Source organism: Desarmillaria tabescens, assembly GCF_030435595.1.
Source record: "Desarmillaria tabescens strain CCBAS 213 chromosome Unknown EV420scaffold_12, whole genome shotgun sequence".
NCBI classification, from domain to species: Eukaryota; Fungi; Basidiomycota; class Agaricomycetes; order Agaricales; family Physalacriaceae; genus Desarmillaria; species Desarmillaria tabescens.
Window position 1 is genome coordinate 505554 of NW_026848311.1, and position 22423 is coordinate 527976.

Genomic DNA, 22423 nt, shown 5'->3' on the forward strand with positions numbered 1-22423 from the left:
TAATATAGCAGAATATTCCTAGGGATACGTACATTCATGCCGCCATGCGAAACTGAAATAAATCTCACTCTCATCACTAACCATCATCGATGCCCCTCGTTCGCTAGTAGTAGGTGGAGCTACGAACTAATTTCCCAGTCTACACATGCCAATATTTCCGATAGGCAACGGACCCCAAAGGGTCTAGTCTCACCTTGGAACGATATACAACGCACATGGTTGAATAGAACGCGTAGTACGCCCCTTGAAAATATCTTACCAGATCTCCTCCAGAGCCCTGTCACTGCATCAGCACCTGAATAGGTCTTCGAGCAAGAACACCCAAATAGAATGGATCCTCTTCGTCTCATGCTCGGAACCCTCAGAAGACAACATCAGCTATCGGTACAATCGATTCGGCCAGACCCTATGCGATAACGCTTCCTGGTCCCCCGCTCTGGGACGGGGTTCTAACCCAGTTATAAATTAACGTCGTCAAGGAAAGGACGAGGATACGCATGTACATCATTGAGTATCGGGATGGTCGGACGGTCCGGACACCGTCAACTTCCTGGGATTTGAAACTCATATAACTTTAGATATTCGGCCTTGTTTCATTTGTGCTGATGGTGGTGAATCAATGCCTGAGAACAACGGTCGCTTCTTGGTGAACAAATCTTCTTCCATTATCGGGATTTTATAAAGTGAACCGCAGTGCGACAAATGGAAATCTTTACTGTCATCCTTCGGTTACCCCCCACGAACTACTTACCGTCGATGGAAGCTGGAAAGGCTCCAACTTAAACATCATTCGTTATCGAAATCTCGGCGATCTCGTATGTGTACTAATTCACAGCGCGGCAATCTGGAAATACTTCTACTTAATCGGAGTCTCGTCAGCTCCGTCATTCAACTTTCAGCCATCATTTTGACTCATATAAAGCCAGGCCGCCTGCGCCCGTCCAGGTTGCAACTACTCAACAACAATTTCTTGCGGGTACGTAGATAGCTCATGGCAAAGCTTCACTCGAGCTCATGATCAATTGTCAGGATCATAATGTCACTGGGTCAGAATGGGAACGGTACGATTTTTTCCCCCTTCACCATGAAACGCGAGCTTAGGACTATCCCGACAGACTCGACCAATTCCACAACGGAATGAAGTCGTTCCTGGAGGGCGACTATCATTTGCTCAAATCGAAAATCCTCGTAGGATTATTGATATTGGGGTAATATACTTTCAGCATTATCATTATACGCGATGACTTCACTGTGACCGTCCTAGGGCGGGATCCGGTGCATGGTACGCATATCCCTCTGCGGACCGTTCCGTATGCCAGTTTCAATCCTTATACCAGGGCCATCCAAGCTGCCGACATCAATCCACTCTGTAAAGAGTCTAAAGTCTTGCGGTGCACGACGTAGCTATGACCAACGTATATTGATCAACTACGTGTGCTGGTACAAGAAGTAGAACTACTCTTTCGTAATCATAGTTATCGTAGATAAGGGTATCGGCGAAGCCGATACCAAACATTCATAAATAGGTAAAGATTGATTTCTGGTCCGTACGGTCCCTTACATACCCCCCCTTCAGATCGCCTCCAGGCGATCGTTGAGACTATTCATCCAAGGGTATCGTGCGGACACCCATCGCGCTAGTCCTGCTTGTCTATCGAGGCCGTGACGCTGTGTGAATCACCAGGCGTGTTCTCGCTGGTGATCGTTCCGGCTGCGTGTACGTCGGACATTTCGTCGTCAGTTTCCGCAGGAAGTGGGATGTCGTGTGGCTCCCTTGCCACTACGACTGGTGCCGTACCGACTGTAGGGTCAGGGGCGGTGACGTTAGGCACGGCCTCCGTTCCCTCGGTGGTACCATTGTCTTCCACTGCCGTTTCGGTGGCAGCCGTCATTAATACGTCGTCTTGGCCCGGGTCGAGCCTCGCTTCAGGACCTGGTGAGGATGGAGTATCGGGGATGGCTGGGGGGAATGAGTTGATGTATGTGAACATGGGGCTTTCCCCCCTCAACAACCAATAAGGATTTCCGTGACGTTGGTTGCGACTGTCAGGCTGGTGCACGTATCTTTCGTAGTACATGATCGCTCGTATACGATGCGTGTCTCCCAAGTCCGGGGTCCACCATCCTCGTAGTTCAGGTATGATTACTGGTTCCCCGAATCTCTCAAGTCGCCGCTGACGAGATGATTCCAGTCGTTGATAGTGATCCCGGAAATGTATAGATTGGTGTTGGTCTACCCATACCATTGCCCATGGGTAGGCACTGTCGACCATTTCCTGCGTTATGCCACAATCGGCCAGGTGACGAATCACGTCTATTTCTGCCAAGTTTTCCGCGGCGCCGTTGAATATCATGCGTCGTAGGAGGGTCCTTTCTGACGCGATTATGATGGGGACTTCGTCGGGTCGGTCCCTGTTCCACTGTTCAATGTAGTCAGTGTAATATCTGGGACGGAACGCGATTGCTGCAAAGTATCGTGCGTAATAGTTTCTCGCGTCTCTTGGGTGGAGGAATCTGACTAGCAGCATCCCCCATACGCTAGCGTAGCTCACTCGATAGGATAAATCCATCGTGATTCCTGCTGGCGGGTTCAGTCCTCCCGGTCTGAAGTGGTGAGCCGCATATTGGCACCAATCATCGATTGTACCGTTCACGGGGGGGATCATTCCGGCACCTCCCGCTATACTGCTGCTACCCGGCCGTCTGAATGCGCGATCTAGGGGAATGTTTGCCGGTGGTGGTAAATCGTTTGCCAATTCTTCTAAGCGTCTGTTCATTTGGAACTGTTCGATCACATCGTGCATTGCGAGGTCCCTGTATCGAGCTATTACGGACGTCGATATCCTCCGGAACTCTTCCAGTAATCTTAGGACGGTCTGCCATTTCGGCGCACGGTTCTGGATGTAGCGTATCGATTCCCGGACTTCCCTGACCGTCATTGGGAATCCTCTCGGGTTAGGCCTACAACCCATCCTGTGTGGTAGAGGGTATTCCCTCCTGTCAGCGAACGTTCTTGCCGCCTCAACTGCCTCTGCGTCGGCATACATTATGTTGTTCCGGCGGTCGTATGTGAAGCCTGGGCCATACATTCCTCGGAAGGAGTTGTCTCTCTCTGCAGACGACCTGTCGCCGCATCTCGAGCGTCCTGCTGGGCAGATTCGTTGACGAATCGTCTATACATTTCGACAATTACTTCGACAAATGTTGGCTTGGCGACGTTGGTCTTGCTTATCCTTTCTTGGAACCAAATCTTTGCCTTGTCTTCGAGCAGTAGGTCCAGAATAAGGACCCGTTCCTCATCTCTCTCAGGACCGCCTAGTTGTGAAGACCTGTAAGCAAATACCACACTCTTAAGCCATTGCCAAAATGTATCCTTGGATTCCGACCCGTTGTATTTCGTCATGGTCTTTGCGTCCCATCTCGGTGGTTTGAGCCCGTCAGGTATCTGGAGACGCTTTTCCAAGTTTGTTCTTATGAACTCTACTATTTTCTGGAATCGGCGTTCCTGGTCCCGTACCTTTGCCTCGATGGACCGAGAAGAGGGTGCTGTAGATGTTGCCCGCGGCCATGGCCTGGGCGTGAACGGATCTCGTTTAGGCCCGTTATTGGTGTCGGGGTCGTCATCATCGTCAGGGTCGCCACCACCCCCGGGTGCGCTTTTACCTTGATCACCGTTATCTTGATCATCGTTCTCCTGTTCCCCGAAGTCGGGTCGTAGCCACGGATTGTTATTTTCATCGAATATGATACCTTGGTCTGGTATAGTGGGTTTTACCCCGTCTCTAATTTGACTGTTCCGAATGCGTTGATATGTTATTCTATTCTTAATGGCCCTCATCTCCTCCTCTTCCAAGGACGGTATTTTCTTTCCGGGCGACTCGGCCTTAACGTTCAGGTTCGCCTCGCTGTTGTTCTGAGGCGGTGCGTTTCCCTTATTGTCCTTCTTGAGAATGATCTCTTCATCGAGACGTCGTGTCGTTGCCTTTTTCTTGCCTTTCTCCATACGTTTCTGTATGATGGCTCTCTGCTCCGCAAACGATTGTACTTTCGACCGAGGTTGATTGATCCCGTTATCATCAGACCAGAAACTTCTCCCAATCAAGATCGTTGCAAGGTTAGCATTGTATTCCGCTATGAATTCTTCGGAGTCGGATGCTACATCTGTAAATCCGAGTCGTTCAAACACTTTCGTGGTTTGGCCATGCGCAAATGCCTTCGCCACAGTGATCTCGGCTGGACGCATCTCTCCTAGGTCGCGGAGCACCTCTGCCTTAACGCGTTCGTCGTCGTCTAACATCTTCTTCACTTCTTCGCGTGCGGCCGCATCTCCAAAGGTCGACTCGTCGTCACTAGCTACTGATATGGCCACCGTTGGTTTTGATGATGACGGCGCTGGTTGTTCTTCCTCTGGGGCGTCGGGTCCAGGCGCCGTATCCTTATTCCGTTCCGTGCCAGGACCTCTCGTTGTATGCGCGTTGTTCTCTTGCTGTAAGGTCTCTGACGCCGGGGGTAGTTGTTCATTTCGTCGCCACGGGCTATTGCTGGGAAGTGGTGTACGTTTTGTGCTTGGTGAGTTTCGTAGACTGCTGAACGCGGAGTTCGGTTGGAATCCCGTTAAGGGTATAAATCCGTCCTCGGTGAGCTCCTTTGTGGTCAATCCGAGTCCCCCTTGCCGACTGGCATCGCCTACCATTCCCTCCTGGACTGGGAATGCCTCTTCATACTCATAGTCGGCGCCTTCAACTGAGTATGACCCATCTTTCTCGCCTTCCGGGTCAATCTCCTCCCCCGTCTCTTGGACTTTCCCTTCAAATATGTGTTCACTATCTTGTGCTTGCGTCAGCTCGAACGCGAGCGTCTTCTTCTTGTTATTATTCTTTTGCTTCTTGTTATTCGTGTTCGTGTTTGCTGTAGTCGTTGGCTGCGCATCGACTGTGTCCTGTGATGTCTGGGATCGCAGAGCTGGCGCCATGTCTGTCTGACGTGTACGTTTCTACAGCGTCGAAGGAAATTTTTTGTTGGGAGATTGCAGTGGTTGAGAATTGTAGTTGCTGAATATAGCTGGATAGCTAAAAAAGTGTAAAGAGTCTAAAGTCTTGCGGTGCACGACGTAGCTATGACCAACGTATATTGATCAACTACGTGTGCTGGTACAAGAAGTAGAACTACTCTTTCGTAATCATAGTTATCGTAGATAAGGGTATCGGCGAAGCCGATACCAAACATTCATAAATAGGTAAAGATTGATTTCTGGTCCGTACGGTCCCTTACACACTCCCACCTCGGTTCGTTCATGTATCTGTTTGTTTCAAGTATCCTAATTAACCTTTGACTTCCTTAGTCTCTTTCCTTCGAACGTAAGTTTCCATGAGCTGAACATTATCAACCCACTTGCCGCCGTAGAGCTGACAGAGAGTTTCGACGTCGTCCATATTCGACTTTTGTTCTACCATATATGTGTAATTTTCTGCGGATGTCTTCTGTTTCCACAACCTTCAACACAAATACCGGAGAAAGATATCCATGCTGTGCTGGAGAATGCAACGCGCCTTCTGAAGCCAAACGGATGGCTTCTCATTGAAGATTGTGGAAAGCACCTTGGACACGAATCGAGCAAGGGACCTGCTATGGCTACATTTGAGGAGATGTACATAGGTATGCTTCGCTCAAAGGGGTTGGATCCTATCATCGGGGAACACCTTGAACAACACGTTCGGGAGCTGAACTGCTACAGTGAAATCAATACTAACTGTGTTGGGCTCATCCTTACGACTGATCAGCAAAGAGCAGGTATTTGTCTAGCTTAACTATTTTGCGTCTTTCTATTCAATACCCAATTCATATTTTCAGGGTCTACCCCAGAACTTCGTTCGCTCTCCAATGCATTAAGAGTTACTATCGATAGGATCGCCATGGGCAATATTGGGGAGGATATGAAGTCAGCAGGTTTGACTCCAGAGTTACAGAAAGCGTGGGCAGAGGAACGTAACGGTCCAGCTTTTCAGAATACGTTTGACTTTTGGTTCGTTTGGTCTCGGAAGAAGATATAGTGCTGTGCATCAACTTTAATTCACTTGTATCCATCCTGACAGTAGTCATCGCCCCCCACGAGGACACCACATATTCAGTCATGCTAGCACCTGGAGGAATGCTCCATGAGCACGCACATCAATATATAGTATGGATCAATTTTACAGCATCAGCCCGCGAAAAGCCTTCGAGCAAGAAAGACAAATGTAAGCGTGAAGACCTTCGGAAGCTATGGGACTGGGTCCTAGCTAGAAACCTCTTCGTTCCCGAGACGGAACCCCTCAGAGGACATTAGCCGTCGATTATGCCAGGCTTTATGCGATACGAAGCTCTTCAGTCTATACACACGTTTGTAGAAAGGAAACTGGTGCTCTATTTTCACTTTACCAACAATTGCAATGAAGAGGAGAAGGTCAGATGTCAGCTGGAGAGATGCCACTATGCATGGCTAAGTTTTACAAAGTTAGTAGTACATGGAATGTGAAATTTGACAGAGACTCAAGGCTTGTTTGTATAAGAACGGACGGGGTATACTTGATGGTTGAAATTGCGTGGTCCCTTTTACATAATATAAACGAGCAGGTGACCGCGAAATAGGTGAAATAGGATACGCTGATGTAAGACGTGTTACTCCCTCTCGTCTCTACCATCATGATTGCAGCCCATGCCTATAACAGGAAGGACCCTTGCATGTATTATTATGATTTTACCCGATACCGCCATCATCTGTAACAGTGGCTGAGATTGCAACGCTCTCTACCCTCCCTACTCCCTGTCTACCTCGAATATTGTTCTCTCTAATTCTGTTATTTTGGGTCTACGTGCTACCGGCACTGCTCTGCGGTGAAATTGAAAAACAACAATCGACTAAAGGCGCAATATTTTGAAGAGCATCGATATCTCAATGTGCATGCGTTCTAGCGGGTTTGAAAAATCAACAAAAAAATACCAAAATAAAATGAGCAAAGCATGCGAAGTGCATCATTCCACTCTCCCTCGATCTAAATAACTCAAAACCATGCGAGTAACTGTGGATATTTGTCTAGCCTGGTAAAGCAAGTTACTGGAGCCTGGTCCTAGCAAGGGGACGAATGATGCTAAGAAGGCGATTCTTTACGTCTTCATAGGGTATCAGGCTCCCTGACGCCCATTATTTACCCTTCTTTACGCTGAACGTGAGATAGTACTTATCGCGTCGTTTCTCGAAAGCTATTTCACTCGAAGTGTCGCCCCAGATTTGTTTCCACAATCACTGGCATAAGCCTAACCTGGTACGATCATGTGCATGAGAGCGAGTAGCTATAGAATAACGCGCCTCATATGTCTTTACTTCGTCTCGGCCTGTTTCTGTTCATTTTGACGTCTATAGCAAAGTACTCGTCGGGTAAACCTCAAGTTAGATGCGCTCCGAAACATTGTCTCGTCCGTCGGTGCACAACGCTGCGAAAGGATTGCTTAATATCGTTCTGCCAACCCCATGTATAATCATAATATCATTCTCTACTCAGAAGCGAAAGGATAGTCTGTATACCCCTCTGCAACCTCCCCGTGCAAATAAAACGTCGGCCTATTATACGGTGTAAACGGTATATTCTTCTTCAACCTCTTCGGCAGATCAGGCTATCAAAAAAAACCATCAGACCCAACCCAACCCAACACACAAAAGAAAATCTCGACTCACATTCGAAATAAAGTACCTCCCAAACGCAACAAGATCCCCCTTCTTATCCGCCACCTCTATCGCCTCCTCCCGGGTATACCCCCCTGCCGATATCAACGGCCTCGGCGCCCACAACTCTCTTATAAAATCATTCGACTCGCCCGTACCCACTTTATCGCTCGTCTGGTTCCCAGATATCCTCGGCTCCACAACATGTATATACGCCAAATTCGCATGGCGCTGCCCGATCTTCGTCACCAAGTACGAAAACGTAGGAACGGGGTCCTCCATGCGCATACCCTGCCATGGCGACCATGGGCTCAGCCGGATGGCGGTACGACTCGCTCCGACCGCGTTGACAACCGCATCCATGACTTCGAGTCCGAACCGTGCACGGTTCTCGATGCTCCCTCCATAGGCATCCGTACGCTTGTTAGATACGTCCTGGAGGAACTGATCGATAAGGTACCCATTCGCACCATGGATCTCGACGCCGTCGAAACCTGCTTTGAACACTGCATTGGCCGCTGCTTGGGCATAGAGCTTGGGGTACTCGCGGATCTCATCTAGAGTGAGCGGGCGAGGTGTATCGGGGTAATCGGAGAGCTTGATAGCAGAGGGAGCGACATATTCCAGGGATGGATCCTCGTCTTTGAGGTCAGAAAGTTCGGCGGCACGCCCCAAGGCCCACAGTTGGCAGAAAATGTAGCTTCCCTTGGCGTGGACGGCGTCGGTTACCTGGTTGGCGATGAGATAAGCTTTGGAATGAAGTACTGCTACATACCTCCTTCCACGCATCTAGCTGCTCCTGCGTCCATAATCCTGGGATGTTCTTGTATCCTCCAGCCCTTTGTGCAATAAACGTCGCCTCCGTTATTAGAAGGGTACCAGGTTCGCTACCTCTCTGCGAATAGTACTCCTTCATGACTGACATATACGGTACATGTCCTTTCTCCGATGACTTGTATCGCGTCAACGGTGCGAGGACAATACGATGATTAAGGGTGAGATTGCCGATTTTGATGGGCTGAAAGAGCTTTGAGTCTGCCATTGTCGATGTGGAGGGAATAAACGCGGCGGCTTTTATAGTCAGTTCGCTGAATAATAGCGGTAGCTGAATGCTTATTGATCCATTCCAATCGCCATCAACGGGATGATGCTTTGCCTGTTCCGATATGGCCCTACAAGAATTTGCTGAATAAGAGTTGACAAGGAACGGTGAAAGCCGGCGAGCTAGCCTATTGAATGATCCACTACAGGTATTCGAGTGGCAACCGATACTAGCCAGGAGTGCAGGCTGAAGAAAGCAATTGTGAGAAAGACAGCCTAATCCTGGGATTTTTAGGCTGGGCAACCGGAAGGGAGATGACGCGGCCTAAGCGTGCGATGATTATTGCAGTGATCAAACCCGGGGTTGGCGTATGATGTATCATTGGCTGGTGAACCGGTACTACCGTACAGTCGATGCCTACGGTCAAAATGAGATTGCGAGTGCTTAAACTAGAGGGAAAGGGCATTACGGACCTCGAAATAAGCACCGACTCCATCGCAATCCGAACACAATCAGCATTGAAAAGTTCTTGACGATTCTGACAAACCAGAGTTAGCTTCATTTTTGTCATCAGGTCAGTACTCACAAATAGTTCCTACCGAGCCCCAGGTATCACCATCAATCTCAAGTCTGCAAGGCCGTGCCAGTGCCTAGCCTTAGGACACTACATAAATGCACGCTATCCTCCGGTCAGGTGGCTACATCCTTTGCTTAGCCTCTCCAGGTCCCTGCAAGCGGCCGCCCACTAGACGACGAGTGTACACTCCTGTAAGAAATTTGCATCACCATCGACGACGCTCCAGAGGAATCGCTAGCAGTTGCTGGAAATCGAGGCTAACAAGTGATGGTGGAAGTAGCAGCGAGAGAGGATGTCAATGACGTAAGCTTGCAAGTCTGTCAGTTCAATTCTCGCCACACTCAACGATCAGGATATCGATTATCTCAGCTACACTGACTCGTCTTTGGTGAGAGTGTCACTTTTTGATACGTAAAATTTTGCGCATATAAAGGCTATCACGTCAAATGAAACGGCCACATCTCATTAATCATTCTCCAACGGATACAGACCACCCGCCTTCTCCTCGTCCCACGTCCCCCGTCCTGCGGCCAATTCTCACGAACCTCATCCACACGTTACCCGTGAACCGTCCATCAGGATCACATTGAATCTGAGCTATAAAATGCTTTTGCACTCGATATAACGCATCATCGCTGCGCACTCTCATTTCGCTCCCGGTCCGTCTCAGTGAGCTTCACAGGACATTCTACCGGGAAACTCGAATCATCCGTGATATTGGGCCATATATCGCATAGACGATACACTAGCCGATGTAAGAATTGTGAACCGTCAGCATAACAGCGCGGAGTCACATCAGGGAGAGTAGGTCCCCTTGCAGGAGACACGCAGCCTGCAAGTGCAAAGGAAGCCTTTGCGGCAGCACCTTCAGCATTTTTCGCCGTCGGTTGTTGAGTCTCCGCTCGGGGTCGGCCTGTTCCCTGAGTTCTGGCGGCAAGTTCGAAGGAATCTCCAATGGAGAGAAGGGCTCATTGGACATAGGTATGAATTTTTAGAAATCAGTTCTTATTCGGCAGATAAATCGGGGTGAAGTTGTGAGTTTAACATACAAGTAGACTGAACGTATACCTCTCAATCACCACCCGAGTCTGTCAAAATCGGCCAAGACATCTCTCGCTGTTTCCTCCATGGTCCTGAACTTCAACCCAAGTAATCTCTTCTCCTTGCTCGTGTCGAAGATAACTGCATACTTTACATCCCCAGGGACAGGCTTAGGTAAAGTGCGAGACGTCGAGACAGATTGCGCCGCAATAACTGCAGATGTTGATCAGCCCGGTTTTGTGGGGCGTATAAAAGACCTACTGCAGTCCTGCCACACGCATGAGCCAGCTGAGACGATGATCCTTTGACCACCAGCAGCTTCAACCTCCAATGCTCGGACATGAGCTTCGGCGAGGTCACGGACGTCCACCCAACCGTGTCCTGGCTGTGTAAGGATTGCGTCTGGGGACAATCCGCCCATATTCTCCTGGACTACGTTGTCGTACCATAGTTTTGCGGAGGCATTGAGGGCATTAAGGGTGGGCACGTCATGAATGAAGGGCTGACAAGAGGAGTCAGATAAGTATCTCAAGGAATCCGGCCCCCGCTTACCCCAAATACCCCTGGTGGGTTAATCACGGTCAAGTCCCATGAAAACTCCGACTTGTGTCCCTCATAGAAACTCCAAGCAGCTTCGGACCATCAGTACATGCACCTCGTTCGCGAAAGACCACAGTACCTTTCTCGGCCAATGCCTTGGACGCACGATATTTCACGAGAGGTGATGCATCCCGTCCTTTCTCCCCTATTTCCTTTGGTGATTGCTCGTTCCAGTCGGCTTCTGATAAGGTAATGGTACCTGGCTCTGACCGCAGAATTGCAGCACACGAAGAAGTGACGACGATGCGCCGTACGGATGATCTGAGCGATGTTGAGCAACAGAGATATGAAATCAGCGGATATATGCGCACCCATACTTGGCCGCGCTGGTCAGCATGCCAACTACACCCTTCACAGCGGGTGCGATCAACTCTGGGTGCAATGAGAAGAGAAATCGATATCCGTAAAGGCAGAACATACCTTGGGGGTCGTCCAGGTTCAATTGGACGGGCGATGCTGTATGGAGTATCGCATCCACATCCTTAACCGCTTCATCGAAAGCGCCGTCCTGTCTTGGACATCAGAAGCTGCTCGTCTTATTGAATGCTACACGGCACCTTGGACATATCGTCGACTACGACAATTTCCAGCTTATTTCCATACGACTTGAAAGTCTCCTTCAAATGTTCACCCTTCGCTAGACTGCGCACTGTCCCTCGTACAGTATAGCCTCTCTCCAAAAGGGTACGGACGATCCATGCTGCAATGTAACCACTTGCACCGGAGACGAGAACCTTCCCGGGAGGATTGAGTGATGACATAGCTGAGTGTTGAACTGGCGCTGAAGAGATTATATATATATATACAGCCCGGATTACTAACAGACACGGAATCTGAATAAGCCATGCTGTAAAAAAGAACGGAACTCACCGAAAAGGGATGCCGAATATATAAAGATCACTTTCGGCTTTCACCACCGTTGTGCGGTCGACATCATCTCAGCTAAGTGACCGTGCCTTGTATCAGGAAAACAACAAGACGACATAACAACTGGTAACGTACCTGAGCTACACTGCGGCAAAAATTCCAAGCCTTGTTTTCGCTTCAATACAGAGCATTATTCTCCAAATCAACAGCATTGCGACGGGGATCCAATCTATCGGCATGAATGGAGGAGATAAGAAGAAAAAAGTTCCTCTTCCGACATCGATAAGAGAAAGCTCATGAAAATGCATTTACCTTGAAAACGATGCGCCCATGGTCGCTTGAGAGAGAGTTGTCAGGAAATTTCAAATTTAGGCTGACAAGGATACACGTTGCACGTGATCTTTGTTGGCTATTGTCTGACGCCCACGGCCTGCTAATAGTAACTCTGACAATCAGTGTTCAACCCTCTTGAGCCCGTCGAAGGTCGAACGTTAAGAACGCGTGATGTCGCAGAAAGAAGTGGCTGACGTATCTATTACTCAAAATGGTGCGTGACTGAATACCAACAAACGAAGTTCACTTATCTATATATGTACTTAGGAAGAGGAAGAGGAAACGAACTTCCTCTCGAGTTAATAGACACAATCGTCGAAAACAACAGAGACGACAAAGACTCTTTACTCGCGTCATCGTGTGTATCCAAGTCATGGCGCACGGCGTCCTTAAGACACCTTTTCTCCGCCGCAATCTTTTCGTCCGAAGGCGATTTTGTGCGCTGGCGTGACGTTGGATCCCATTTGCCCCAAGTACCTCTTTTTGTCAAGACGGTCGTGTTCGAGCCCGGGCGTCATTCCAACGTTGGCCCAATCCTACCACTGAATTATCAATACCGGGACGGTGCTCTAACGCATCTCCTGCCTCCCGACACAGTTTATTCCTCCAGTCCTTCATATCTTCGGCTCCCTGATATGCCACAGGCTCGTAAACTAATCTGGGATACCCCATTCTTACATCCGGTTTACTGCACGGTTTCAACACAGCAGTTCCTGTCGACATTTTGCTCCCTCAATGAGGTGGAGTTCTCGGGGAGCTTTGGGGCCGTCTCTGATGCAAAACGATTCCTGGAGCTACTCCCCCGGATAGAGGTTCTCAATATCAAAGCCCTCGACATCGCAGGTTTTTCCGGGCAGTCCCCTGCCTTCGCTGGTGACATGACAAACCTTCGCAGGCTATCAGCCGAAGAATGCGAAACACCATTGGACTGGCTGGTTGATGACATCCTGGCAGTGTCACGTCCCACCAATCTTCAGAGTATCTGCTACGAAGGCAACCTCCCTTTTTCCCAGACAGCGTTCATTCGTCTTGTCGCCATTTCCGCCGAGTCCCTCCAGGAGCTGAGCATTCAACCGCCATATAATGAAAGGGCGAGTACGTAGCCCTCACATATTTTCTTGACTTTTTGTTCATTTGTCAATAGGAGGCTGGACAAACCCGCCTCGATTCATAAACCGGTCCTTTCCTTCACTGGAGTCTTTGACTTTTTGCATTATCCAACTAGGTCTGTCCTTCGAACCATTGTTTTCAATGAACTGGTGCCGCAGGGTCATAGAAGTCCTCCCACCGGCTCCGAAAATGACTTCTCTCACTATGCACTTTTATGCTCAAGAACCAGAAGATGTTGCCGACATTGTTGCCGACCAGTCATTCGACTGGAAGCAGCTATCAGAGCTCACTTCAGAGCGGTTTCCCGAGCTGAAAAAATTCATCATGCGCGTCTCTACACTAACAGAATTTGGGGCGAACCGAAAAGCGCTATCGGAGGCTCTCCTTCAAGAGAGGCTAGAACATCTCGGGAAGAAGTTGAAGATTGAATGGGGTGAGCTCTTCGGTATCTGTGCTTCTGTCTGTTTTTAATGGCTTTGTTGATGTGAATGAGAATCCTGCCTGTGGTAGCGACATAGATTGAGATTCAGAATGTACCACTTCTTGATCAGAATGTCAAAGGGCAGCCATTTGTTAATTGATGAACAAGCGACTAGCACTTCATTGTTACTGTCGAATACTCAAAGCGATGCGTCATCATGAATACCAACTTTGTTGTCTGACTCGGGAGTGTCCATCTCTTGCCGATCACATCCTTAAGCGTCAGCAGTTGGATGTGAAGTGTATTGGGCCTGATTACGAATCCAGATGTTGTTCGATACGGAACTGCCTTGCACATCTTCTGACGAATGAAAAAATCTGGTCTTTTTACCAAGGGGTTGGTAAAAGTCAAGAAAATCACATCGGGTCGTAAACCAAAACTTGAAGCACGATGATCATGGGTCCGCTCAGACTGGGATAGGCGCCTTACCTCGCACATTGCCTGTCATCAGTACACCAGTGCGTGTTCATCCCAATCACACAAGCTATGATGATCTGATATAGTTAATAGATACCTAGCATATTGCACAATTCAATATTCTGCACGCTTGCTAGACAATATTCTGCATCAGATACCGAAGTTGATTGTGATGAACTGGTGGGCCATAGCAGGCCCTGGCATATCTGAGCCCTGAAATTGGGGTGGGCTGCTCTGCGCGGGCGTGACACAAGGCTTATATTCGACGTAATGACAGGCTGATCGAACGAAGCTGCTTGACAAGGTACGGGAGCACTATCTTGATTCGCGTGGAGTTCCTGTCATTTTCGAGAGTGAAAACGCCTTCGGTATTCATTTACATCATGGCCCGGATGCCCTTGGGTGTAATGTCGAAGAACGATGTCCAGAGCGACAACAAGAGTATTGGGGAGTAAGGGTGAGGCAGCGCTTCTACCAGCAGTATTGATTTCATGAGAGAGGCGTCGGGACCACGAGAATGAGGGTAAGGACATCGCCTCATTTGGTAAAGAGACGGCTGAAGAAGTACTATAGCAGCGAGAGAGGATGTCAATGACGTAAGCTTGCAAGTCTGTCAGTTCAATTCTCGCCACACTCAACGATCAGGATATCGATTATCTCAGCTACACTTCGGTTGACTCGTCTTTGGTCGTAGTGGCAGTGTCACTTTTTAATACGTAAAATTTTGCGCATATAAAGACTCACGTCAAATGAAACGGCCACATCCCATCCTCCAACGGATACGAACCACCTGCATTCTCCTCGTCCCACGCCTCCCGTCCTGCAGCCCAATTCTCACGAACCTCATCGGCTCATCCTCGCGTTACCCGTGAAACATCCATCAGGATCACACTGGATCTGAGCTGAAAAAAAAGCTCCTTGCACTCGATATAATGCATCGTCTTCGCGCACTCTCTCTTATCTCGCACTGGTCTACCTCAGTGAGTCTCACAGGACACTCTTTCAGAGAACTAACACGTTGGGCCATACATCACATATTTAGACGATAAACCAGTCGACGTAAGAATTATGGACCGTCGGCATAGGAACGCAGAGCCACATCAGGGAGAGAAGTGAGTAGGTCCCCTTGCAGGAGACACGCAGCCTGCAAGCGCAAAGGATGCCTTTGCAGCAGCACCTTCGGCATTTTTCGCTGTCGGTTGGCGAGTCTCCACTCAAGGTCGGCCTGTTTCTCGAGTTTTGGCGGCAAGTCCGAAGGAATCTCAGATGGAGAGAAGGGTTCATCGGGAATAGGGATAACTTTTCCCTTGAAAAGAATAGCCTTAGGCAGCCTGATGCTCTGAAAGTAAGGAAGAGCAACAGCACCTTGCCAGTCGATATATGAGACGACATTGGCAGCTCTAGAGGGCTTGACGATCACGTTGGACCGCGAGAGGTCTGAATGAATGAGATAAGGGACTGCCAGCCCATGCTCAGGCAGAACAATGCGCCATCGATATACATTGCTGCAACAGCTGACGGAGTTCCGCGAAGTCGGAGGGCTTCGACCGGCAGAAGGGGGTTAGGGGATGGACACTAGACTCGGCTCACCCAAGTGCTAGACGGCAAGTGACTTGAATGTAAGACGCCATATCCGTCCCTGCGAATAACAATCTGAGTCCATTATCAACTTACAAGCAAGTGAAACTGCTTACAAGCGTGGTCAGGCTCATTGAACCAATACTGCTTATCAACGACAGGACCAATCCTGTATCTCTCAGCAGCAGGCTCTTCACTATCCCTCTCCCTCGCATAGAGCCAGCTCTGCAGCTCCGGGCTAACACTCTTCTTGAAGAACAAACTCCCATTCTGCAAAAACGGCCGCTGATGAAGACCCAGATCGAAGAACAGCATTTCCCGAATCACCGCACCGATGTCTTCGTTAAAAGTATTGAACCATCGTTCCTCCAGCGCCACGCCGTCTATACGCTCTATGAGGATGAAATCCGACCTTACTGCCTGCTCCAAGCCAGAACGCACGGAGTGAGATGCACGATAGCATCTCGTACGGCTACTTCGCTGACTGTGGACAAGTGTACATTGCCTATGGTACGCCAGCGATGCGTGCAATGGCCTCACGTCCATTGTCGAACTCAGGAAGGAAGATCTCGTTATAAGCTCCTATACGAGATGTTAGACTCACTACGTAAGAAGAAAAAAATAGAGAACAACCTTGTGCGATGCTTTCAAACCGAACGCAGCATTATGCATCGAGGGCCGACGACAAATATTCTGAAGCGCATCTGATTTGAAGCTTACACGACGAATAGTTCGTTCTAGAGGTAAAAAAAATGAGTAAAAGCTGTCCGAAGACAAAGTAAAGACATACGAAAGCACGTCGTTCCATAGTCACTTGCCCTCATGACCATACCAGCCTGGAGTTTTGTGGTGATTGTGGATATACGCCTCGGGTGACACTTCAGACAAAGTAGCCTTCGAGAAAGAATGAGAGAACATGATATCATGAGACCGAGGGGTCGGTAGCAAGTCACGAGCATTTAGGCGGAAGTCTCACGTCAAGCCGCTGCGCTAGGCTAAGGTTCAAGTTTCCTGACCGACGAGAATGGCTGCACCGAATTATCAGCATAGAAGCGTCGAGTCCAAGGGAATCCTATACCTTGTGTTCCGCTTGCGCTCAGTCTCTCTGGCGATGTATCATGCCTCCAAGACCATCCCTAGACGCCTCATCGAAAGTGCCATCTTGTTCTCCCAGTCAGGACATGCTCGCTTGTCCAAAGATTACACACACCTTGGGTAATATCCTCGAGCCACGCAACTAAAAGGTCTTCTTCAAAATACGGGTAAAGAAAAACTGGTCGTTTCCATCGAGTAGCTGGCTGTTCGGTGCATGCGAGGCGAGATTTCATGAAGCAGAAAATGGAAATGCAAGTTCACGGATAATATCTCTGAGAGAAAAAAAAAAGCGTCATTAGTACAAGTTCATAGGCAGCCGAACCGAAGAACGCACCCATACGGAAAGGCTGCTATGCTATCCATCCTCGTCTGTCAACAGATGCTCTGCACTCGCTGAAAGGTGCCCTTGGCTTCGATAACATTTTGGTCTGGTGAGGCTGGCGAATTGGCTGACGGTGCGCGGGCGAATTTTTTTGATGGTGGTGGTAGGAAGAAGAGATCTGTCGGAAGTAGCCGAACGTTCTGTGTTCTGTAATACATGGACAGCCCATCCAAAAACGTCTGCCTTCCACTAGCGATATATCAAGCATGGATGCTCCCTTACACACAAGGGCGCCTTCTGTCATTCTCGATGTGGTTCTCAGCCCAAATGAAATCGGGACCGTCGTAGAACGGTGTTTTCATCAGGAACATATTTGCCTCTGATATTTCTCTGCGGTCTTGGCTGCGGCGCAAACTGTGTCTGAGGGTAAACCAAAGCCATTCGAAATCTTTTCAGAACTCGTGGGTGTCAGAGCTCTATTTTAAGCATTTTAATTCATTTTTGGATCCTCCAGAGATGACATTCTACGCCTGATACATGACGCCTCGCATACCGATGACACGCGTATATGTCGGAAGTGCATAGCATTCTACTGCAATTCGTTGCTCTGCTCAAGCTGAACGCAAGACGATCATTTGGAGCCGTAGAATTCTCCTTACATCTGTGGCCGTGCCTCCAGAATTCTTGCCTCTCTCACGTCGGGTCTCAGTGTCGTTTTATTCTCCCAGTCAGGATGCACTTGCTCGGCCAAAGATTAAACACACCTTTGTGATATCTGCACGGTTTCAACACAGCTGTTCCTATCAATCTGCTCCCTCAAGGAGGTGGAGCTCTCGGAGCTGAGCTTTGCGACCGTCTCTGATGCAAAACGACTCCTGGAGCTGCTCCCCCGGATACAGGTTCTTGATATCAAAGCCATCGACATCAATGACGCAGGCTTTTCCGGGCAGTCCCCTGTCTTCCTTGGCGACATGACAAACCTTCGTAGGCTATCAATCGAAGAATGCGAAGCGCCATTGGACTGGCTGGTTGACGACATCCTGGTAGTGTCATGTCTCACCAGTTTTCAGAGTATCTACTACGAAGACAACTTCCCTTTCTTCCAGAATGCGTTCGCTCGTCTCGTCGCCCTTTCTGCCGATCCTCTAGAGGAACTGACCATTCAATCGCCATCTTATGAAGTGAACCGTTGACGACATCGTGGCCGACCAGTCATTCGATGAAGCAGCTGTCAGAGCTCACTTCAGAGCTGTTTCCTGAGCTGAAAATATTCATCGTGCATGTCTCTATGGAAACGGAGTTTGGGGCGAGGCGAAAAAGCTATCGGAGACCGTCCTTAAAGAGAGGCTAGAACGTTTCGGGGAGAAATTGAAGATCGAATGGGTGAGCTCTTCCATATCTGCGCCCATGTCTATTTCTAACAGCCTTGTTAAAGTGAACGAGAATCCTGGCTGAGGTGACGATGTCAACTGAGATTCGGAATGTACTGCTTTTTGGTCAGAATATTAAACAGCAGCCATTTAATATTTATTCATCGATGAAAAAGTAACTAGTATTTCATTGTTTAAGGTTGAAATATGCCTTGTGAATGTTCACGTCAACTAGGCTAATCTACAATGTACCTGACTAAGCTGATTTCTTCAATGTCACCACCCTTTTACACAGTTGCCTTGATCATGTCTGCTAACTAGACAGTCTGTTAAAATCACATTCCGTATAGATGGGAAATTGTGCGCTATACCTTTTCTGCGATTGCATAGATGGTAGCTTGCAGGTGTGCACCCAAGCCAAGAGGGATTATGCTCGCATCGCATACCCTAAGATTAGTTGTTCCATATACCTTGAGATCACCATCCACCACTCCTACAGTGAAGGATTAGGATTGGTATCAGATGACAAGGGACAATGAAGTGTACCACCAAGTTCTTGTGGTCCCATAGATGCCGTCCCTAGTCATCATTGGTATCAGATTCCAAAAACAATGGGAAGGATACACACCCATTGGATGCTGAGCAGTCTGTATAGGAAAATTAGTAGAGAAACCCATCTGGAAGTGTCATACACATACACCAACACATGCTTTGAGAAACCTACATGGTCGAGCAGTAAATAAGTCTCCTCACAAAGATGGGGAACACCTTGTTTGCTCACCCAGTCAGTTCCTCATCAGTTTGCAGCATCGGTGGAGGAAGCATAGTGGATTCAATAATATCCACCAGTGGTTTGGTACCTGCCACTCGTTGCATAAACTTCAGGCCTTCAAGTACCAGCTTCACATCTGCACATGCCCTTTCTTAGCATGGGGATATCAATCTCAGAAGAAATCAAGGCATACCAAATTCACTGTCAAATACTTTTGGGTCAATGACAGGTGGCAAAAGAGGATCTTTTGATTTAATATGCTGCAATCCCTGTAAACATCTATTGAACTCTGAGTCTGTAGTATTGCACTCACCACAGATCCTCGGCTGATGTGGTGCTATAACTTCATCAATATGAAAATCTAGCCATATCACAGCACTCACCAATCCAGCACTAAGAACAGTGATATAGCTTTTTCCAGGCTCTGGATTGATGAAACCATTGCTTAAAAGCATGAGCTCCATTTGTGGAATTATGCCCTTTGCGAGCCATTCACGCTGTACGGCATATTGCTTAGCTTGAAGAGGGGTGGTTTTGGACCTGCTAGAGATAGCCTGATCGAATGCTTCAATAAGAGACTTGGCCTTTTCATCAGCCAAAAAGTGAGAGAAGGGAAGGAAGGACAGCGCAGTATTGAATGATGCGAGCATACCGCCATGCGTTTTCGCACTGATTGATCATTAGGCTCAGACAGCAACTTCAAATGTGTGAAAAGGAAACGTACTAAATCTCAGCTTGTTCAGTAGCGAAAGCAGGGTTGTTCCTCAATTCATCTAGAAAGCAACTTGAATCATAAGATAACAAGATTTATGTTCCAATGCACATACCAAAAGTGAGGATTCCAGGCTTGAGCTCGTACTGAGAACTCCCAACAAAGTGATCCTACAACTCGAGATTGAGATGGATTACAACAGACGATCTGAAAGCAGACCTGCATATTTTCGCCCACTTCTGGCAAATCAATGATTGTTGATATACCCAACTTCTCTAGGAGACTGCGATTACCGATCCCTGATAGAAATCAGCATCGGTATCCTCTGCGAGGCATCAGTTATTACACACCGGATAGCTCCAAGAGTTGAGGTGACTGATAGACACCTGCTGCGAGAATTACTTCCTTTCTCACATGTGCAGTGAACGTTTGCGATTCGACTTGGAACTCGACTCCAGTTGCCTCTATTCCAGCTGATTTCCTAGTAGGGTCGAAGAGAATTTTCGTCGCCTGATATCACACCATGATCAGAGCAGGAACTACAGGTAGGCAGAAATACGCTTACTTGTGCTTTCGTCAATACATGGAAATTGTCACGCGTTTCAGAGCGACGGAAGTAAGCGGTTGCTGCGTATGAGCGGGTACCAGTAAGAGAGTCGATGTTCATACGAGAATTTATCACGCCAGTGAGTTCACCGTTGTCCTAGAACACTTTTCAAGAAAAGAATATGAAATCAGGTGAATCGCTTACCGGAGTTGGGTTTGTCTTGATCCCCAATTCGTTGAGCGTCTTGACATAGATAGGAACGGTATCGGGGTCAACTTGGTTATACGACAACTAATAAATGATGTTATGAGTGAGCACATGGTTATAAAACTGTGCTTGCTCGCCTGAACAGGTCCATCGAGGCCCAAGTATTCTGGATTGTTTCCAGCCGAAGTATCAGGGGCAGAAATTCCCGGAAAGGTGTTCACTCGGTCGGATGTAATAGCCGTGGATTTGCGGAAGTAGGGCAATAAGCCTTCCCAGTTCCATCCTTTGTTCGAGGCAAAAGCGTCCCATGAGTCGTATTCAAACTTCGAAGCACGGTTCCAAGACAAGAAAGCCATGGAACTGGATCCGCCAAGCAACTTGCCTCTATCATGGCCGGGTGAGAAAGAGAGGAAATGGAAAGTGCAATACTTCGTACCTCGCAGCAGGAAAAGTACGTTCGTTCGCCCCCTTTTGTGGTGCAGTCATAAAACCCCAGTCGTACGTCGAATTTCCCATGGTCCGTCCCGTGTTAGCTTGGGAGCAAGTTAACCGTTACACACAGGTAGTCGCGGCAGAAGCAAAGTTACCAGGGACGTTGATGAGCGGGTCATCGAGACGAGCATCTCCTGCTTCAATGACGCCGACTTGAATGTTTTTGTCCTCGGCAAGTCTCCAAAACCAGTCAACATATGACAATTACAAGAGAGTTGAGAGACGGATGTACCTCGATGCCACAGTAAGACCGGCAGTTCCGCCACCTAAGTAGAGCATCCGGGTCAGCAGTCATCGGCTGTCATTACTTGCTTAATCCCATACCAATAACGAGATAGTCAAAGGTCTTTGACGCGAAGAGTTGAGGATCCATATTTGTATGTTCAAAAGGAAGAATAACGATGGTTTAAGAACTGACTGTCCTATATCAATCGTTGACTCATCTGTGACAAGTAACTTCCAAAGGGCACGAGGAATCACGAGAGTTGATGGCCTTCGGCAGGCTTCTAAACAGCTCGATGAACTTTTAGGGAAATCTGAAAGAGGGTGAATGAGAGAAAAGACGGTTCTGATTCCCAAAAGATTGATTCGGTTATCGCGATGTCCTCGAATAGAGCATCCTAATACAACGGCTGAAAGCCGGACATTCGTCTAAATATGACGTGTCGTAGAAGAACGTCAGCCTTTACGATACCATCTTCAGGCCATGCGGTGGTGTGAACGTCAAGTGAACGTTTCAAGAGTCAAATAAGAATCAAAAAATTGGTTCGTTGATCGGGTGTGCAGTTCAAGTGAGCCAGTGAATTGTCAAAACGAGCTGGAATGAATATTAAATGAATATGTGAGTCGAATGACTGATTAATAGCAAGTAACCGAACCAGCACATGCCAGTGATCGGCCAATTTCAATTTGAAACTGAACCAGTCACAATCGTGACGAGCCAGACCAACTCGCTTGGGATTGGTCCATCTTTTTCATCAAAAACACAGCTCTAGAACTCGATGCATTGCCTCCTTCCATCTCCCTTGCGAATGGTTTGTAGAGGCTGTTTTCGACACCAAACAGCCTGAGAGCACGCAATAAGTTGAATGATTGCATCCGCTCAGAAGCAGCGATGCAGAGTAAATCTAGGTACTTAATATTAGTACTTACTGCATAGGG

At 48.2% G+C, this 22423-nt stretch overlaps 7 protein-coding genes across 7 annotated transcripts; 2 read left to right on the forward strand and 5 right to left on the reverse strand.

Annotated features, from left to right (window-relative positions):
- Positions 1-1637: 1637 nt before the first annotated feature.
- EV420DRAFT_1478306 (uncharacterized protein) lies at positions 1638-4972 on the reverse strand (the record flags this gene model as incomplete). The annotated part of the gene is made up of 2 exons (XM_060469486.1): positions 1638-3123; positions 3180-4972. 2 exons carry the CDS (start codon positions 4970-4972, stop codon positions 1638-1640), a joined length of 3279 nt encoding a protein of 1092 aa, XP_060332574.1.
- A 302-nt stretch (positions 4973-5274) lies between these two features.
- On the forward strand, positions 5275-6050 carry EV420DRAFT_1670879 (uncharacterized protein; the record flags this gene model as incomplete). The annotated part of the gene is made up of 3 exons (XM_060479058.1): positions 5275-5285; positions 5342-5790; positions 5851-6050. Coding segments are annotated over 3 exons (660 nt in total), but the record flags the coding sequence as incomplete, so codon positions are not given.
- Positions 6051-7522: 1472 nt separating this feature from the next.
- On the reverse strand, positions 7523-8855 carry EV420DRAFT_214156 (uncharacterized protein). Its single transcript, XM_060481246.1, has 3 exons — positions 8475-8855; positions 7712-8428; positions 7523-7650 (listed from the first exon to the last, which is right to left on the reverse strand). The coding sequence occupies exons 1-3, from the start codon at positions 8739-8741 to the stop codon at positions 7531-7533; spliced, it is 1104 nt and encodes a 367-aa protein (XP_060332576.1). The 5' UTR covers positions 8742-8855; the 3' UTR covers positions 7523-7530.
- A 1505-nt stretch (positions 8856-10360) lies between these two features.
- EV420DRAFT_1532706 (D-lactaldehyde dehydrogenase) lies at positions 10361-12158 on the reverse strand. The gene is given in 9 exon segments (XM_060472731.1): positions 10361-10572; positions 10621-10861; positions 10912-10991; positions 11039-11220; positions 11271-11331; positions 11380-11467; positions 11517-11777; positions 11813-11817; positions 11834-12158. The coding sequence occupies 7 exon segments, from the start codon at positions 11718-11720 to the stop codon at positions 10394-10396; spliced, it is 1035 nt and encodes a 344-aa protein (XP_060332577.1). The 5' UTR covers positions 11721-11777; positions 11813-11817; positions 11834-12158; the 3' UTR covers positions 10361-10393.
- A 172-nt stretch (positions 12159-12330) lies between these two features.
- EV420DRAFT_1641089 (uncharacterized protein) lies at positions 12331-13740 on the forward strand (the record flags this gene model as incomplete). The annotated part of the gene is made up of 3 exons (XM_060477189.1): positions 12331-12373; positions 12427-13254; positions 13304-13740. 3 exons carry the CDS (start codon positions 12331-12333, stop codon positions 13738-13740), a joined length of 1308 nt encoding a protein of 435 aa, XP_060332578.1.
- A 1493-nt stretch (positions 13741-15233) lies between these two features.
- EV420DRAFT_1641090 (uncharacterized protein) lies at positions 15234-16575 on the reverse strand (the record flags this gene model as incomplete). Its single annotated transcript, XM_060477190.1, has 5 exons — positions 15234-15708; positions 15758-15806; positions 15862-16327; positions 16379-16482; positions 16536-16575. 5 exons carry the CDS (start codon positions 16573-16575, stop codon positions 15234-15236), a joined length of 1134 nt encoding a protein of 377 aa, XP_060332579.1.
- A 2125-nt stretch (positions 16576-18700) lies between these two features.
- Positions 18701-22054, reverse strand: EV420DRAFT_1532726 (alcohol oxidase). The gene is made up of 20 exons (XM_060472732.1): positions 21587-22054; positions 21495-21528; positions 21358-21440; positions 21207-21303; positions 20908-21154; positions 20768-20854; positions 20582-20719; positions 20367-20526; positions 20236-20315; positions 20132-20186; positions 20029-20077; positions 19688-19973; positions 19618-19641; positions 19498-19564; positions 19314-19440; positions 19231-19252; positions 19161-19179; positions 19079-19111; positions 18904-19025; positions 18701-18849 (listed from the first exon to the last, which is right to left on the reverse strand). Exons 1-20 carry the CDS (start codon positions 21633-21635, stop codon positions 18820-18822), a joined length of 1809 nt encoding a protein of 602 aa, XP_060332580.1. The 5' UTR covers positions 21636-22054; the 3' UTR covers positions 18701-18819.
- Between the last annotated feature and the right edge of the window lie 369 nt (positions 22055-22423).

Bases quoted from the DNA above. Each gene is read 5' to 3' on its own strand.
- EV420DRAFT_214156 (XM_060481246.1), bottom strand. From the start codon at position 8,741: ATGGCAGACTCAAAGCTCTTTCAGCCCATCAAAATCGGCAATCTCACC. The intron at 8,429-8,474 runs GTATGTAGCAGT...ATCGCCAACCAG, and splicing joins AGCTAGATGCGTGGAAGGAG to GTAACCGACGCCGTCCACGC. The intron at 7,651-7,711 runs GTGAGTCGAGAT...TTTTTTTGATAG, and splicing joins GGAGGTACTTTATTTCGAAT to CCTGATCTGCCGAAGAGGTT.
- EV420DRAFT_1532706 (XM_060472731.1), bottom strand. From the start codon at position 11,720: ATGTCATCACTCAATCCTCCCGGGAAGGTTCTCGTCTCCGGTGCAAGT. The intron at 11,332-11,379 runs GTATGTTCTGCC...CATTGCACCCAG, and splicing joins GAACCTGGACGACCCCCAAG to AGTTGATCGCACCCGCTGTG. The intron at 11,221-11,270 runs GTGCGCATATAT...AACATCGCTCAG, and splicing joins ACCAGCGCGGCCAAGTATGG to ATCATCCGTACGGCGCATCG.
- EV420DRAFT_1532726 (XM_060472732.1), bottom strand. From the start codon at position 21,635: ATGGATCCTCAACTCTTCGCGTCAAAGACCTTTGACTATCTCGTTATT. The intron at 21,304-21,357 runs GTAACTTTGCTT...CTTGCTCCCAAG, and splicing joins CCCGCTCATCAACGTCCCTG to CTAACACGGGACGGACCATG. The intron at 20,855-20,907 runs GCGAGCAAGCAC...ATCATTTATTAG, and splicing joins GCCTCGATGGACCTGTTCAG to TTGTCGTATAACCAAGTTGA.